A 17,201-nucleotide genomic window follows, 5' to 3' on the forward strand; every position below is an offset into this window, starting at 1 on the left:
TCAGCGGCACGGGGGCGGCCGGGTGCAGTGTGCAAACAAGCGTCAGGTTCGCAATAGAAATCAAGGGGTCTCTTCAGCGATGCAGGCAAAGGGGGGGGGGGGGCTCCTCGGGGTAGCCACCACCTGGGCAAGGGAGAGGGCCACCTGGGGGACACTCCTGCACTGGAGGTCGGATTCTTCAGGTCCTGGGGGCTGCGGGTGCAGAGTCTTTACCAGGTGTCGGGTCTTTGAAGCAGGCAGTTGCGGTCAGGGGGAGCCTCGGGATTCCCTCTGCAGGCGTCGCTGTGGGGGCTCAACTCTGGCTACTCACGGTCTCTTAGTCGCCGGGGAGTCCTCCCTTTGGTGTTTGTTCTCCACAAGTCGAGCCGGGGGCGTCTGGTGTAGAGTGCAAAGTCTCACGCTTCCGGCGGGAAACGTGTGTTGTTTCAAAGTTGCTTCTTTGTTGCAAAGTTGCAGTCTTTGGGGAGCAGAGCCGCTGGCCTCTGGAGCTCTTGGTCCTTCTAGATGCAGGGTAGTCCTCTGAGGCTTCAGAGGTTGCTGGACCCTGGGAACGCGTCGCTGGAGCAGTGTCTTTAGAAGTGGGGAGACAGACCGGTAGAGCTGGGGCCAAAGCAGTTGGTGTCTCCGTCTTCTCTGCAGGTTTTTCAGTTCAGCAGTCGTCGTCTTCTTAGGTTGCAGGAATCTGAGTTCCTAGGTTCTGGGGAGCCCCTAAATACAGAATTTAGGGGTGTGTTTAGGTCTGGGGGATTAGTAGCCAATGGCTACTAGCCCTGAGGGTGGCTACACCCTCTTTGTGCCTCCTCCCTGAGGGGAGGGGGGGGCACATCCCTAATCCTATTGGGGGAATCCTCCATCTGCAAGATGGAGGATTTCTAAAAGTCAGTCACCTCAGCTCAGGACACCTTAGGGGCTGTCCTGACTGGCCAGTGACTCCTCCTTGTTTTTCTCATTATCTCCTCCGGCCTTGCCGCCAAAAGTGGGGGCCGTGGCAAGAGGGGGCGGGCATCTCCACTAGCTGGGATGCCCTGGGGCGCTGTAACAAAAGGGGTGAGCCTTTGAGGCTCACCACCAGGTGTTACAGTTCCTGCAGGGGGAGGTGAGAAGCACCTCCACCCAGTACAGGCTTTGTTACTAGCCACAGAGGGACAAAGGCACTCTCCCCATGTGGCCAGCAACATGTCTGGTGTGTGGCAGGCTGCTAAAACCAGTCAGCCTACACGGGTAGTCGGTTAAGGTTTCAGGTGGCATCTCTAAGGTGCCCTCTGAGGTGTATGTTACAATAAAATGCACACTAGCACCAGTGTGCATTTATTGTGCTGAGAAGTTTGATACCAAACTTCACAGTTTTCAGTGTAGCCATTATGGTGCTGTGGAGTTCGTCCATGACAGACTCCCAGACCATATACTCTTATGGCTACCCTGCACTTACAATGTCTAAGGTTTTGCTTAGACACTGTAGGGGCAAAGTGCTCATGCACTTTTTTCCTGAAAATCTGGTGCATAGGACTTGTGTATCCCCCTTTCTTTTTTTTTTCTTTTTTTAAATGGTCTCCCGCTTCCATGTGGAGATGTTCACCACAAGTTCTTTTCCTCACAGCACCAGTCAAAAGAAGAGGCTTCACCATTTGAACTCACAGCAAACCTCTCTCTTTATAGAACTAAGAAGTAAAGAGTACTGTGTGGATGTGCAGTTGCTGGGTTTGTAGATGTGAAACAAAGGTGAGTCCTGATCCTTATCCAGGTGCATTGGCCTCTGTATCAAACTGTGATGCATTGGCCAAGAAAGGGCCCTCCTGAGAACTTTAGCACACTTCCACTAGAGCATCCAGATGGGGCATGTGTATATACTTTTACAAGGCACTATTCTATTAGTTCCCAAGTCTGCAAGCAGGCCGTTGTGCCAGGTCCTGGGTTTCTGCTAACAGTCCAGTTCTTTGTCCCACTTCTAAGGAAACCGCATTGCTTCAGTATCAATTCTTAAGGTGAGGAATCTTCAGATAAAAATATCCATCAGAAGAATAAATTGCCCTTGCTAACATTCTTTTCTGGTTTATATTTTATCTGACCACAGATTCTTCACCTCCCTTCTTCCCTTTATGTGGAGTTGAGCCATCGAGGAATTAGTAAGGTTTCAAGCTAATCTTCGCATATTGCCAGGGAAATTCTCTTCTGTCTACTATACTCTGTGTTTTTTTTGTGTGCAGAATTGTCAAAAAGATTAAACCAACATCAGTGCACATGTGTTAGGTATTTATGTGGCTCTGTGTCGTCAAATCCGGAGACCAGTGGAGCTGTGAAGTAGGCATATAACTCCATCTGTCAGTGAGATGCCATTGTTAGTGTCCAGATTAGTCTGGTGTCAGGAAAGATTGGAAAGATGAGGAATCTGCTGTTCAGTGATTCTTTTTCTGGTAAAAACACTTAAGGCAAATAATGTATTAATCTAGCGCTAATAAATCCCCATAGCCCTGCCTGGCCAGAGTTGGTAAATAGTATCGCCGTTGCTGCTTTATTTTTTACTATACATCAGTTGTTAGTCTTGGATTCGACAACTGTTTATTTTTAACCAAGGAACTCCAGGCTTTTTTGGACCAGGCTTGTGGGTAAATATAATATTATGAGTTGTCATTTAAATATTGTGTGTAATTGATTGGTTCTTCTTTGTTTCCAATCTTAATAATAAATATTCTGCTCTTGTGACTCCATGCAGCTTGTGATTCTGAAGGAATAGTTCCTTGTATTGTTTGCTGTCTTAATCCTGATTTAGATTAATAAAACATTTTTATACGGTGTTTTGGATTTGTATTCTTAATTTACACTTTTAAGCATTTTCCTGGGTTAACTTTATTTTAGTTCAGGCTTTTAAGCATTTGTTTAGATTAATATTGAGATTTATTCACGTGCATGTTTGGTTGAGATAAAGATATTAGTTGCAAATTGAATGTCCATTTTAACTGAGTGATATGTTTATAAGCAAATTAATTTCTTCAAAGGATGGAGATGATGTGGACAGAGAGATCGGAGATGACTGCCAAGAAGAGCTCCCAGCAATCCAAACAACACAGGAGATAGCACCTCCTTTAAATACCTTAATACCTAGTGAGCCAGATGAGGTATGTGCAATATTAGCCTTCATACTAAATACATTCATCTCGCTTTGTAAATAAGATACTTTCCACTCAAAATGAATGTCAATAGACTAAAACTGAAAACCTCAACAAAACATCTCAAGGTGCAACCAAATAGACATCTACAGCTTATAACCTAGTCTTTCCCTTTGGATGGTACCAGAGCAGGTGCATTCATATGACAGAAGAATGAATGGCCATCGAAAGACTTCCTCTCAGCCTTGTCCCTTTCTCACACGCTGCTTACATTTTAGCAAATCAGTCCTTTCATCTTAGCCCATTAAATATATTGGCCCCAAGTATTTGGCGACTGCTGTTTGAATCAACTATTTAGAGAAAGAAACTTGAATTTCCTACATTTCTCTCTACATTGCTGCATAGCTGCAGTTCTTCTGTAATAGTCTGCATCTGGTTTTCAGGACTGCAAACTCTTGTCAAACCTTTTTGCCACTTACTAGTAGACCGTTTGTTTGAAACCCCAATCTTAAAGCTTTCATATTTTAGGAGACTGCATCGGTCATCTGGCTACAGATGCAGGTGCAGCTGAGATGCCATTAGGTCTTATATTTGGGAATCCATCATTATGTGGCCTAATTCTGGGGTGTTCCTGTAGATGCCATGTACTTACATGCAAACCTGTGTTGGAGATCATGGTTTGCCTTATTCTGGACTTGTTAGTCTATGGTCTTTTTCCAGCATCTACTCCTGATTTGAACTAATCTAGGTTGTAACTTGGCTGTTCTGTCTATAATGTTTATTTTTGTGGATTTCAGTGGTGTTTTCTCAGTGTGTTCCAGACTTCATGAAATCATTGCTCATCCGTGTTTATACCGCTGCATAACTCAGACAAAAACTGTGCTTTCCAGTGTTTACGTAATGTGACTTTTTTTCCTGTCTTTGTTATAAAGCACATAAGAAGTAATGCAGGATATGTAGTGACACTCTGTAGGAAGTTGGCTCTATATATACTATTTCAAAGTAAGAAATAGTGTGCACAGAGTCCAAGGGTTCCCCTTAGAGGTAAGATAGTGGCAAAAGTAGATAATTCTAATGCTCTATTTTGTGGTAGTGTGGTCGAGCAGTAGGCTTATCAGAGGGTAGTGTTAAGCATTTGTTGTACACACACAGGCAATGAATGAGGAACACACACTCAAAGACTTACTCAAGGCCAGTAGGTTTTTATATTGAAAAATATATGTTCGATGGCATATGTTGCTGCAGATACACATGTTTCGCACAGTCCGCTGCCTGGTGTTGGGCTCGGAGTATTACAAGTTGTTTTTCTTCGAAGAAGTCTTTTTTGGTCACGGGACCGAAGGACTCCTCCCTCTTCGGCTCCATTGCGCATGGGCGTCGACTCCATCTTAGATTGTTTTTTTCCGCTGTCGGGTTCGGACGTATTCCTTTTCGCTCCGTGTTTCGGTTCGGAAAGTTAGTCAGAATCTCAGAAGAAAGCGTCGGTATTGTTCCGTTCGGTATCGGGATAGTTAGGTACATCGACACCGATCATCGGAAGACTTTGGGGTAGCTTCGATCCCCCGTCGGGGCCTGGTCGGCCCGACCGCGTGCGACATCGAAGCCGATGGAACGGACCCCGTTTCGTTTCTGCCCAAAATGTCACAGTAAGTATCCTTATACAGATCAGCACTTGGTCTGTAACTTGTGCTTGTCCCCCGAGCACAAGGAGGATACCTGTGAGGCCTGTCGAGCCTTCCGGTCCAGAAAAACACTCCGGGACCGAAGAGCCAGGCGTCTACAAATGGCGTCCACGCCGACAAAACAACGTTTCGACGACGAAGAGGAAACATTCTCGGTTCCGGAATCAGAATCCGGAGACTCCGACGTCGAACAACAGCAACAAACAGTGAGTAAGACGTCGAAAATTAAAACCATCGAGAAGACAAAAGCCCAGGGGACGCCACTGCCAACAGGCCATGGCTCGACCCATAAAACCGGCGAGGCATCGAAGGCGCCGAAAAAGGGCACGCCCATAGCGAAGACACCCGACTCCGGTCGAGGGACCGCCATGGAGCAACCTCGGAGCCGAGATAGCGGCTCAGAGAGGCAAAAACAAGATGCCGGCACCGAAAAACATCGGCACCGAGACACCCTGCCGAAAGCCACAAAAATTCTGTCGGTGCCGAAGCCGAGAAAAGATTCTCTCTCGGCGCCGAAAAGTTCCACACCTCCATCCTACACAGAGGAACAAGGAATAAGTGGCCAAATGCACAGATTTGGACAAGAGCTCCAAAGTGTAGAATCAGACTACACACAAAAGAGACTGTACATCCAGCAAGACACAGGGAAGATATCAACCCTTCCCCCAATAATGAGAAAAAGAAGGATCGGACTTCTCAAGGATGACGCACAACCACAAGCCAAAGTGGTTAAAAAAGTCACGCCTCCGCCCTCTCCACCACAACAGGCATCGCCGGCACAAACACCGCCACAAATGCACTCACCAGCGCAAACTACCATAAGTCAAGATAATCAGGATCAAGACGCTTGGGACCTATATGACACCCCAGTGCCGGACAATGATCCCGATTCATACCCCACAAAGCCGTCACCGCCAGAGGACAGTACCTCATACTCGCAACTGGTGGCTAGGGCAGCAGAATTCCACAATGTCCAACTGCATTCCGATCCTATAGAGGATGATTTTTTATTTAACACCCTCTCGGCTACACATAGCTAATATCAATGTCTCCCAATGCTACCAGGGATGTTGCGGCACGCAAAACAAATTTTTGAAGAGCCCGTAAAATCAAGAGCCATCACCCCAAGGGTGGATAAGAAATACAAACCACCACCCACAGACCCAGTGTTTATTACTTCGCAGTTACCACCTGACTCCGTAGTAGTAGGGGCAGCTCGCAAAAGAGCAAATTCCCATACATCTGGCGACGCCCCACCTCCGGACAAAGAAAGCAGAAAATTTGATGCGGCAGGAAAAAGAGTAGCATCACAGGCAGCCAACCAGTGGCGCATCGCAAATTCTCAAGCGCTGCTGGCCCGATATGACCGCGCACACTGGGATGAGATGCAACTTCTCATAGACCATCTTCCACAGGAATACCAAAAAAGGGCGCAGCAAATAGTTGAAGAGGGACAAACGATCTCAAACAATCAAATCCGCTCTTCAATGGACGCAGCCGATACTGCAGCGAGAACAGTCAACACTGCTGTCACCATAAGGAGACCCGCTTGGCTCCGCACTTCAGGCTTCAAACCGGAAATCCAGCAGGCTGTCCTTAATATGCCCTTCAACGAGAAACAACTTTTTGGCCCTGAAGTGGACACAGCCATTGAAAAACTTAAAAAGGACACAGACACAGCCAAAGCCATGGGCGCACTCTACTCCCCGCAGAGCAGAGGCTCTTTTAGGAAAACTCCATTTAGAGGGGGGTTTCGTGGCCAACCCACAGACACCACCAGCCAACAAACAAGAACCACACCATATCAGGGTTCATTCCAAAGAGGAGGTTTCAGGGGATATAGAGGGGGTCAATTCCCAAGGAGTAGGGGAAGATTCCAAACTCCAAAAACACCTCCACCTAAACAGTGACTTTCAAGTCACACAACCCCTTCACTCAACACCAGTGGGGGGAAGACTAAGCCAATTCTACCAATCTTGGCAGCAGATTACAACAGACAATTGGGTATTAGCAATAATCCAACATGGCTATTGCATAGAATTCCACAAATTCCCACCAAACATCCCTCCAAAAACACGCAAAATGTCACCACAACATTTAGAACTTTTAGGACTAGAAGTTCAAGCACTACTGCAAAAGGATGCAATAGAGTTAGTACCAGTACAACAAAAAAACACAGGAGTTTACTCCGTGTACTTTCTAATTCCAAAAAAAGACAAAACATTAAGACCAATATTAGATCTCAGGACACTAAATACCTACATCATATCGGACCACTTTCACATGGTCACACTACAAGACATCATTCCACTGCTCAAACAGCAAGATTACATGACCACATTAGACCTAAAAGATGCGTACTTTCATATACCGATACACCCATCTCACAGAAAGTACCTAAGGTTCGTATTCAAAGGAATACATTACCAATTCAAAGTGTTGCCATTCGGAATAACAACTGCACCAAGAGTATTCACAAAATGTCTAGCAGTAGTAGCAGCACATATCAGGAGACAACAGATACATGTGTTTCCTTACCTAGACGATTGGCTAATCAAGACCAACACTGTAAAAAAGTGCACAAACGACACCACATATGTCATACAAACCCTTCACAAACTGGGTTTCTCCATCAACTATACAAAGTCACACCTCGAACCGTGTCAGACACAACAATATCTAGGGGCAACCATCAACACATCAAAAGGAATTGCCACTCCAAGTCCACAAAGAGTGCAAGCATTCCACAAGGTAATAAGTGCTATGTTTCCAAACCAAAAGTTACAAGCAAAATTTGTGCTAAAACTTCTAGGCATGATGTCATCATGCATAGCCATTGTCCCAAACGCAAGACTACACATGCGACCCTTACAACAGTGCCTAGCATCACAATGGTCACAGGCACAGGGTCAACTTCAAGATCTGGTGTTGGTAGACCGCCAAACATACCTCTAGCTTCTATGGTGGAACAGCAACAATTTAAACAAAGGGCGGACATTTCAGGACCCAGTGCCTCAATACGTTATAACAACAGATGCTTCCATGACAGGGTGGGGAGCACACCTCAATCACCACAGCATTCAAGGACAATGGGATGTACACCAAACAAACTTTCATATCAATTACCTAGAACTGTTAGCAGTATTTCTAGCGTTTAAAAGCCTTTCAACCCATAATAACACACAAATACATTCTTGTCAAAACAGACAACATGACAACAATGTATTATTTAAACAAACAAGGAGGAACACACTCAACACAATTGTGTCTCCTAACACAAAAAATATGGCAGTGGGCGACTCACAACAACATTCGCCTAATAGCACAATTTATTCCAGGGATCCAAAACCAACTAGCAGACAACCTTTCGCGAGACCACCAACAAGTCCACGAATGGGAAATTCACCCCCAAGTTCTGAACAAGTACTTTCAAATTTGGGGAACACCCCAGATAGATTTGTTTGCAACAAAACAAAACGCAAAATGCCAAAACTTCGCATCCAGGTACCCACACCGCGAATCACAAGGCAATGCTCTATGGATGAGTTGGTCAGGGATATTTGCATACGCTTTTCCCCCTCTCCCTCTCCTTCCATATCTAGTAAACAAGTTGAGTCAAAACCAACTCAAACTCATACTGATAGCACCCACATGGGCAAGACAACCTTGGTATACAACTCTACTAGACCTTTCACTAGTACCGCATGTCAAACTACCCAACAGACCAGATCTGTTAACACAACACAAACAACAGATCAGGCATCCAAACCCAGCATCATTGAATCTGGCAATTTGGCTCCTGAAATCCTAGAATTCGGACACTTAGACCTCACACAAGAATGTATGGAGGTCATAAAACAAGCTAGAAAAGCTTCCACTAGACACTGCTATGCATCTAAGTGGAAAAGATTTGTTTGCTACTGCCATACCAATCAAATCCAACCATTGCATGCCTCTACAAAGGACATAGTGGGATACTTACTACATTTGCAAAAAGCGAATCTCGCTTTTTCATCTATAAAAATACACCTCGCAGCAATATCTGCTTACCTACAAACTACTCATTCATCGTCTCTATTTAGAATACCAGTTATTAAAGCATTCATGGAAGGGCTAAAAAGAATTATACCACCAAGAACACCACCAGTTCCTTCATGGAACCTTAACATCGTCTTAACAAGACTCATGGGTCCACCTTTCGAACCCATGCATTCCTGTGAAATGCAATATCTAACCTGGAAAGTCGCATTTCTCATTGCAATCACATCCCTCAGAAGAGTAAGTGAAATACAGGCATTTACCATACAAGAACCATTTATTCAAATACACAAAAATAAAATAGTTCTAAGAACAAATCCAAAATTTCTACCAAAAGTAATCTCACCATTCCATTTAAATCAAACAGTAGAATTGCCAGTGTTCTTCCCACAACCAGATTCCGTGGCTGAAAGGGCACTACATACATTAGACATCAAAAGAGCACTAATGTACTACATTGACAGAACAAAGCTAATCAGGAAAACTAAACAACTGTTCATAGCTTTTCAAAAACCACACATAGGAAATCCAATCTCTAAACAAGGCATTGCTAGATGGATAGTCAGATGTATTCAAACATGCTTTCTTAAAGCCAAAAGAGAATTGCCTATTACACCAAAGGCACACTCAACCAGAAAGAAAGGTGCTACAATGGCCTTTCTAGGAAACATTCCTATGAGCGAAATATGTAAGGCTGCAACCTGGTCTACGCCTCATACATTTACTAAACACTACTGTGTAGACGTACTAAATGCACAACAAGCTACAGTGGGCCAAGCTGTACTAAGAACATTATTCCAAACTACTTCAACTCCTACAGGCTAAACCACCGCTTTTAGGGGAGGTAACTGCTTTATAGTCTATGCGAAACATGTGTATCTGCAGCAACATATGCCATCGAACTGAAAATGTCACTTACCCAGTGTACATCTGTTCGTGGCATTAGTCGCTGCAGATTCACATGTGCCCTCCCGCCTCCCCGGGAAGCCTGTAGCCGTTTAGAAGTACATCTTAAATCTTAAACATTTGTACATTTGTAAATAATTATTATAAACTTTTTATGTACATACGTATTCACTCCATTGCATGGGCACTATTTATAGCAAACAACTCCATCCTCACCCTCTGCGGGGAAAACAATCTAAGATGGAGTCGACGCCCATGCGCAATGGAGCCGAAGAGGGAGGAGTCCCGTGACCAAAAAAGACTTCTTCGAAGAAAAACAACTTGTAATACTTCGAGCCCAACACCAGGCAGCGGACTGTGCGAAACATGTGAATCTGCAGCGACTAATGCCACGAACAGATGTACACTGGGTAAGTGACATTTTCATTTCTTAGTTTATTTTAAGAACCACAGGTTCAAGATTTACAGTTAATACTTTAAATGTAAGGTACTTCACTTAAGATACTTTAGGAACTTTGAATGAAAACAATGTCATGTACAGTCTTTGTAAAAATGGCAATAAGCTATTTTCAGAGTGGACACAGTGCACAAATCAACAGTTCCTGGGGGAGGTAAGTAAAGGTTAGTTTTGGAGGTACGTAAAACACTTACAAGTCTCAAGGTTGGGGCATAGGCAGCCCACCGTTGGGGGTTCAAGGCCACCCCAAAGTTACCACACCAGCAGCTCAGGGCCGGTCAGGTGCAGAGGTCAAAGAGGTGCCCAAAACACATAGGCGTTGCAGGCAGGCACGGGGGGGCTTCTCAGGACAGCCACCACCTGGGCTAGGCAGAGGGTTGTCTGGGGGTCGCGCCTGCACTGAGGTTCGGTTCCTTCAGGTCCTGGGGGCTGCGGGTGCAGTGTTGGTTCCAGCCGTCGGGTCCCTTGTTACAGGCAGTCGCGGTCAGGGGGAGCCTCTGGGTTCTCTCTGCAGGCGTCGCTGTGGGGGTCAGGGGGGTCGTCTCTGGTTACTCACGGGCTCGCAGTCGCCGGGGAGTCCTCCCTGAGGTGTTGGTTTTCTGCAGGTTGAGCCGGGGGCGTCTGGTGCAAAGTGTGAAGTCTCACGCTTCCGGCGGGAAACGTGAAGTCTTTGGAAGTTGCTTCTTTGTTGCAAAGAAGTTGCAGGTTTTGAACAGGGCCGCTGTTCATGGGAGTTTCTTGGTCCTTAAGTCCAGGGCAGTCCTCTGAGGCTTCAGAGGTCGCTGGTCCTTGTCGGATACGTCGCTGGTTGCAGGTTTTCAAAGTTGGAGACAGGCCGGTAGGGCTGGGGCCAAAGCAGTTGTCGTCTTCCTCCTTCTCTGCAGGCTTGTAGGTCAGCAGTCCTTCTTGTTTCTTCAAGTTGCAGAAATCTAGTTTCCTAGGTTCTGGGGAGCCCCTAAATACTGAATTTAGTGGTGTGTTTGGGTCTGGGAGGGCAGTAGCCAATGGGACTGCCCATGCCAATGCAGATGGCCTTTCCAGGTTCTTCCACTTAGAAATGAAGACTCTCTTGGGGAAGTACCAAGGGCCCTGATGCCAGGGAAGGTCTCTAGGGGCTGCAGCATACCTTGTGCCACCCTAGGGACTCAAGGGTGGGGAGAAAATGACTAAGTCGACATGGCACTCCCCTCAGAGTGCCATGCCAACCTCACACTACCTGTGGCATAGGCAAGTCACCCCTCTAGCAGGCCTTACATCCCTAAGGCAGGGTGCACTATACCACAGGTGAGAGCATAGGTGCATGAGCACTATGCCCCTACAGTGTTCAAGCAAAACCTTAGACATTGTAAGTGCAGGGTAGCCATAAGAGTATATGGTCTGGGAGTCTGTCAAACACGAACTCCTCAGTACCATAATGGCTACCCTGAAAACTGGGAAGTTTGGTATTAAACTTATCAGCACAATAAATGCACACTGATGCCAGTGTACAATGTATTGTAAAATACACCCAGAGGGCATCTTAGAGATGCCCCTTGAAAACATACCCGACTTCCAGTGTAGGCTGACCAGTTTCTGCCAGCCTGCCACACACCAGACATGTTGCTGGCCACATGGGGAGAGTGCCTTTGTCACTCTGTGGCCAGGAACAAAGCCTGTACTGGGTGGAGGTGCTTCTCACCTCCCCCTGCAGGAACTGTAACACCTGGTGGTGAGCCTCAAAGGCTCAACCCTTTTGTTACAGCGCCCCAGGGCATCCCAGCTAGTGGAGATGCCTGCCCCTCTGGCCACTGACCCCACTTTTGGCAGTAAGGCTGGAGGAGATAATGAGAAAAACAAGGAGGAGTCACCCACCAGTCAGGACAGCCCCTAAGGTGTCCTGAGCTGAGGTGACCCCCTGCCTTGAGAAATCCTCCATCTTGAGTTTGGAGGATTCCCCCAATAGGATTAGGGATGTGCCCACCTCCCCACAGGGAGGAGGCACAAAGAGGGTGTAGCCACCCTCAAGGACAGTAGCCATTGACCTAAACACACCCCTAAATTCCGTATTTAGGGGCTCCCCAGAACCTAGGAAACTAGATTCCTGCAACCTTAACCAGAAGGACGACTGCTGACCTGAAGCCCTGCAGTGAAGACTGAGACGACAACTGCTTTGGCCCCATCCCTACCGGCCTGTCTCCCAACTTCGAAGAAAACTGCAACAGCGACGCATCCAACAGGGACCAGTGACCTCTGAAGCCTAAGAGGACTGCCCTGCAACCAAGGACCAAGAAACTCCTGTGAACAGCGGCCCTGATCAATAATCTGCAACTTTCTTGCAACAAAGAAACAACTTTAAAGACTTCACATTTCCCGCCGGAAGCGTGAGACTTTCCACTCTGCCCCGGCTCGACCTGCGGAAAACCAACACTACAGGGAGGACTCCCTGGCGACTGTGAGCCCGTGAGTAGCCAGAGACGACACCCCTGAGCCCCCACAGCAACACCTGCAGAGGAAATCCAGAGGCTCCCCCTGACCTCGACTGCCTGTAACAAGGGACCCGACGCCTGGAACCAACACTGCACCCGCAGCCCCAAGGACCTGAAGGAACCGAACTCCAGTGCAGGAGCGAACCCCAGGCGACCTTCTGCCCAGCCCCTGTGGTGGCTACCCTGAGGAGCCCCCCACTGTGCCTCCCTGCATCGTCGAAGAGACCCCCTTGTCTCCCCATTACTTCCTATCTGAAACCCGATGCCTGTTTGCACTCTCCACCCAGCCGCCCCTGTGCTGCTGAGGGTGTACTTTCTGTGCCTGCTTGTGTTCCCCACCTCCCCCAGCCCCCCCCCCCGTGCCCTACAAAACCCCGCAGGTCTGAAACCACCCCCCCCCCCCTCCCCCGGGACCCAACCCCCCCGAGGATGCAGGTACTTACCTGCAGGCAGACTGGAACTGGACCCCTGTTCTCCATTGAAGCCTGCGTGTTTTGGGCACCTCTTTGACCTCTGCACCTGACTGGCCCTGAGCTGCTGGTGTCTTAACTTTGGGGTTGCCTTGAACCCCCAACGGTGGGCTACCTTGAACCCAACTTTGAACCCTGTAAGTGTTTTACTTACCTGTGAACTTAACCTCTACTTACCTCCCCAGGAACTGTTGATTTTTTTGCACTGTCCACTTTTAAAATAGCTTATTGCCATTTTTGCCAAAACTTTACATGCTATTGTGATTATTCAAAGTTCCAAAAGTACCCAAGTGAAATAACTTTAATTTGAAGTATTACTTGTAAATCTTGAACCTGTGGTTTAAACTAAGAAAATATATTTTTCTATATAAAAACTTATTGGCCTGTAATTGACTGAGTGTGTGTTCCTCATTTATTGCCTGTGTGTGTGTTCAACAAATGCTTAACACTACCCTCTGATAAGCCTACTGCTCAACCACACTACCAGAAAATAGAGCATTAGAATCATCTCTTTTTGCCACTATCTTAGCTGTAAGGGGAACCCTTGGACTCTGTGCACACTATTTCTTACTTTGAGATAGTACATACAGAGCCAACTTCCTACACAAACTACACAAACTTCCCAGTTTTCAGTGTAGCCATTATGGAACTGTGGAGTTCGTGTTTGACAATCTCCCAGACCATATACTCTTATGGCTACCCTGCACTTACAATGTCTAAGGTTTGGTTTAGACACTGTAGGGGCATAGTGCTCATGCACCTATGCCCTCACCTGTGGTATAGTGCACCCTGCCTTAGGGCTGTAATGGATGCTAGAGGGGTGACTTACCTATGCCACAGGCAGTGTGAAGTTGGCATGGCACTCTGAGGGGAGTGCCATGTCGACTTAGTCGTTTTCTCCCCACCAGCACACACAAGCTGGGAGGCAGTGTGCATATGCTGAGTGAGGGGTCCCTAGGGTGGCACAAGACATGCTGCTGCTCTTAGAGACCTTCCCTGGCATCAGGGCCCTTGGTACCAGTTACAAGGGACTTAACCTGGATGCCAGGGTGTGTCAATTGTGGAGACAAAAGTACAGTTTAGGGAAAGAACACTGGTGCTGGGGCCTTGTTAGCAGGGTCCCAGCACACTTTTAAATCATTAAAGCATCAGCAAAGGCAAAAAGGCAGGGGGTAACCATGCCAAGGAGGCATTTCTTTACACATTCTTACTGGCAATGTGTCCTGTGGACTCATGTTAGCCTTTTCAAGCATAGAAAATCTGTTTACTGCAATCTCACTCACATCTCATTACCCTCTCTGATATCTCATTCTTTCAGGACTCTGGTTTACGGGACTATTCATGAGTTAGAAGCAAAAGAGTGCTATATTCAAATGTTTTAAGAAATTCTTGGACACAGAAGTCATTCACCTACTTCTTCCTATTATGACCTTGTAGGGGGTGGTCACATCTGCCAGCAGCTTAGTACCGTGTGAAACCTTTAATATTTTGTATTACACCAGATTAATTTGTAGCTCCTAAAACGTGATGCTTTAGGCATGCCCACCCCTGCTTTTCTGCACTCTGCCTGAAAACATTAAGGTGGTGCTGCTGTTGTGTGAGCATTCAGAGCTGTCCAGTGTCCCCATGGAAAATAACTCACTGTGTCAGGCCAGACCTTTTAACAGACATCGCATTATAACCTGGGAATTGACGTTTTGCTGTTAACAATGTAACTATGAGCTGAGACCACAGCAGTAAAGTAAAGTGCAGCTGTGTAAAAAGCCAGTGTTAGCTGAGGTGTCATATTTACCAATGAAACACCTTGCAGCTATGAATTTGGTTATGTGGAAGCCTAATGTCATGTATTCACCACTATCCCATATGCATGGTGACAGCATGCGTTTCACAGGTATGTGCTACTATGCCTTGCATTCACTGTTTAAATTCTGGTGTGTTTGATAGGTGGTATCAATAGTGATGGGTTTGAAAAGGGAGTCGATATATCAAAAGGTTTTACCCGTTTGTTGTGGGTACATGTGGTAGTACATGTTGGCAGAAATTCTTATGAGCCAGCCATTTTACCAAACAGTGAAAGAATTAAATACGGCCGATCAAATAGGATCCTAATATTCACAGATTCTCTACAGTATATAAAAGTATTTAGATCAGACTTAAAACACGCTTCTAATTTCTTCATATTTGTTCCAAGAACAGAAAAAATGGGTAAAACAAATGGAAGAAGCACATTCCTTAACAACAAAACCCGAGCAGAATACTCTTAGACTGGTCTTTCTTACTGCTATAAAGTATAACAAAGTTACAATTGTAATGGCCCCTTCAGACAGAAATGAAATGGGATCATTCTCTCTCAAGCTAGTTTCTTTGAATGTCATTTTAGTTTGTGCCGATGTTTATCAGTGTTTGTTTAAAGTGATTAGGGTTGTTTCCCTTTCAGTAGGGTTTTATCATATAATAAAGGTTTAAATCTAGAACAGGATAGGCTAGTTGTAACCTTCATCTGTCAACTGGGCACTGTCTTCTCTTGTCTGAGGTTCTGCTGCCTAATTGATCCTTGATGAATCTTTACCAGTGCCCTTATTGCAGAGCCAGGGCCAGGTATCCACCAGTGAGCCTTATTCTGGAGTATACCTAAAGGTGCCCTTTGTGCCTCAATATTATTTGTTGCCTTTGTGTCCTCAAACTTAAGAATAGGCCTGAGGTATGTGCTGTTCATATATTCTTAGTGGTGCTGTGGAATTTATTAAAGATTGGACCATGATGACTCTAATTGGCTCAACCATCCCTTGGCCTGAGGGGACTACCCATAGTCTAGTCTCACTAGCCATATACTTAAAATGGTATGAATTTTGCCCTTGCATGAGGCATTGCCCTCAAATGATAAATGGGTACACGTTTCACCCGTTCCCTGACATAAACTGGGTTGATCCTTTAAGCCAAAAGAAATCATAAGCCAATTCGGCCAGTGCTATAGGCATTCTTTTTATAAGAACTGCTCATGATTGTGAACAAATGCTTTTTGATCCTTGCACTTAACCTTTATTTCTCCAGAATGGCATACTTCCCAAATTGAGACTATCTCATATCTACATGTTCGATGGCATCTGTCGCTGTAGATACGCATGTTTTGCAATAGCTCGCCATCTGTTGTTGGGCCGGAGTTTTAAAAGTTGTTTTTCTTCGAAGAAGTCTTTCGAGTCACGGGACCGAGTGACTCCTCCTTTTGTCTCCATTGCGCATGGGCGTCGACTCCATCTTCGATTGTTTTTTTTCCGCCATCGGGTTCGGACGTGTTCCCGTCGCTCCGAGTTTCGGAACGGAAAGATAGCTAATTTCGGAAGATTTTCGACGGTATTGTTGCGTTCGGGATCGGCGTAGTTAGATTCAACACCGCGTCGAAGGATCGAAGAGCTCCGGTGCCCTTCGGGGTAGATTTTCGATCCCCCGTCGGGGCCTGGTCGGCCCGACCGCGTGCTGAAGAACGCCGATGGAACGGACCCCGTTCCGTTTCTGCCCCAAATGCCACAATAAATACCCCTATACAGACCAACACTTGGTCTGCAACCTGTGCCTGTCACCTGAGCACAGTGAAGACACCTGCGAGGCCTGTCGTGCGTTCCGGTCCCGAAAAACACTCCGAGACCGTCGAGCCAGAAGACTCCAGATGGCGTCCGCGCCGACAGCCCACCGAGAGTTCGAGGAACAAGAAGAGGAAGGTACCTTCTCGATCCAAGACTCAGACTCCGAAGGATTCGACGATACACAAACCGTGAGTAAGACGTCGAAAACCACTCAGAGGAAGATTTACAAGGCCCAGGGAACGCCACTGCCACCAGGCCATGGCTCCACCCATAAATTCGGTGACCGACCGTCGGCACCGAAAAAGGCCCAAACAGTGCCGAGATCGTCCGACTCCGGTCGAGACACCGGCACGCAGCCTTCTCGGGACCGAGAAAGTGCTGGAGACAAGCATCGACACCGAGATGCCGGTGTAGACACGGCTCGACGCCGAGACAGCGGCCCCGAAGAAGATCGGCGCCGACAGGTTTCGGCCCCGAAAAAGAAAAAAGTCACCTCGG

General features: G+C 46.6%; 1 protein-coding gene across 1 annotated transcript in view; it reads left to right on the forward strand.

The window, feature by feature from the left end:
• Positions 1-17,201, forward strand: part of MTDH (metadherin) — a 282,822-nt gene that overhangs the window by 204,303 nt on the left and 61,318 nt on the right. Inside the window, exon 10 of the mRNA XM_069220519.1 lies at positions 2,994-3,113. Within this exon, the coding sequence (XP_069076620.1) occupies positions 2,994-3,113 (120 nt within the window). The remainder of the gene's footprint in view (positions 1-2,993; positions 3,114-17,201) is intronic.

Source organism: Pleurodeles waltl, chromosome 2_2 (genome assembly GCF_031143425.1).
Source record: "Pleurodeles waltl isolate 20211129_DDA chromosome 2_2, aPleWal1.hap1.20221129, whole genome shotgun sequence".
Lineage (NCBI taxonomy): Eukaryota > Metazoa > Chordata > Amphibia > Caudata > Salamandridae > Pleurodeles > Pleurodeles waltl.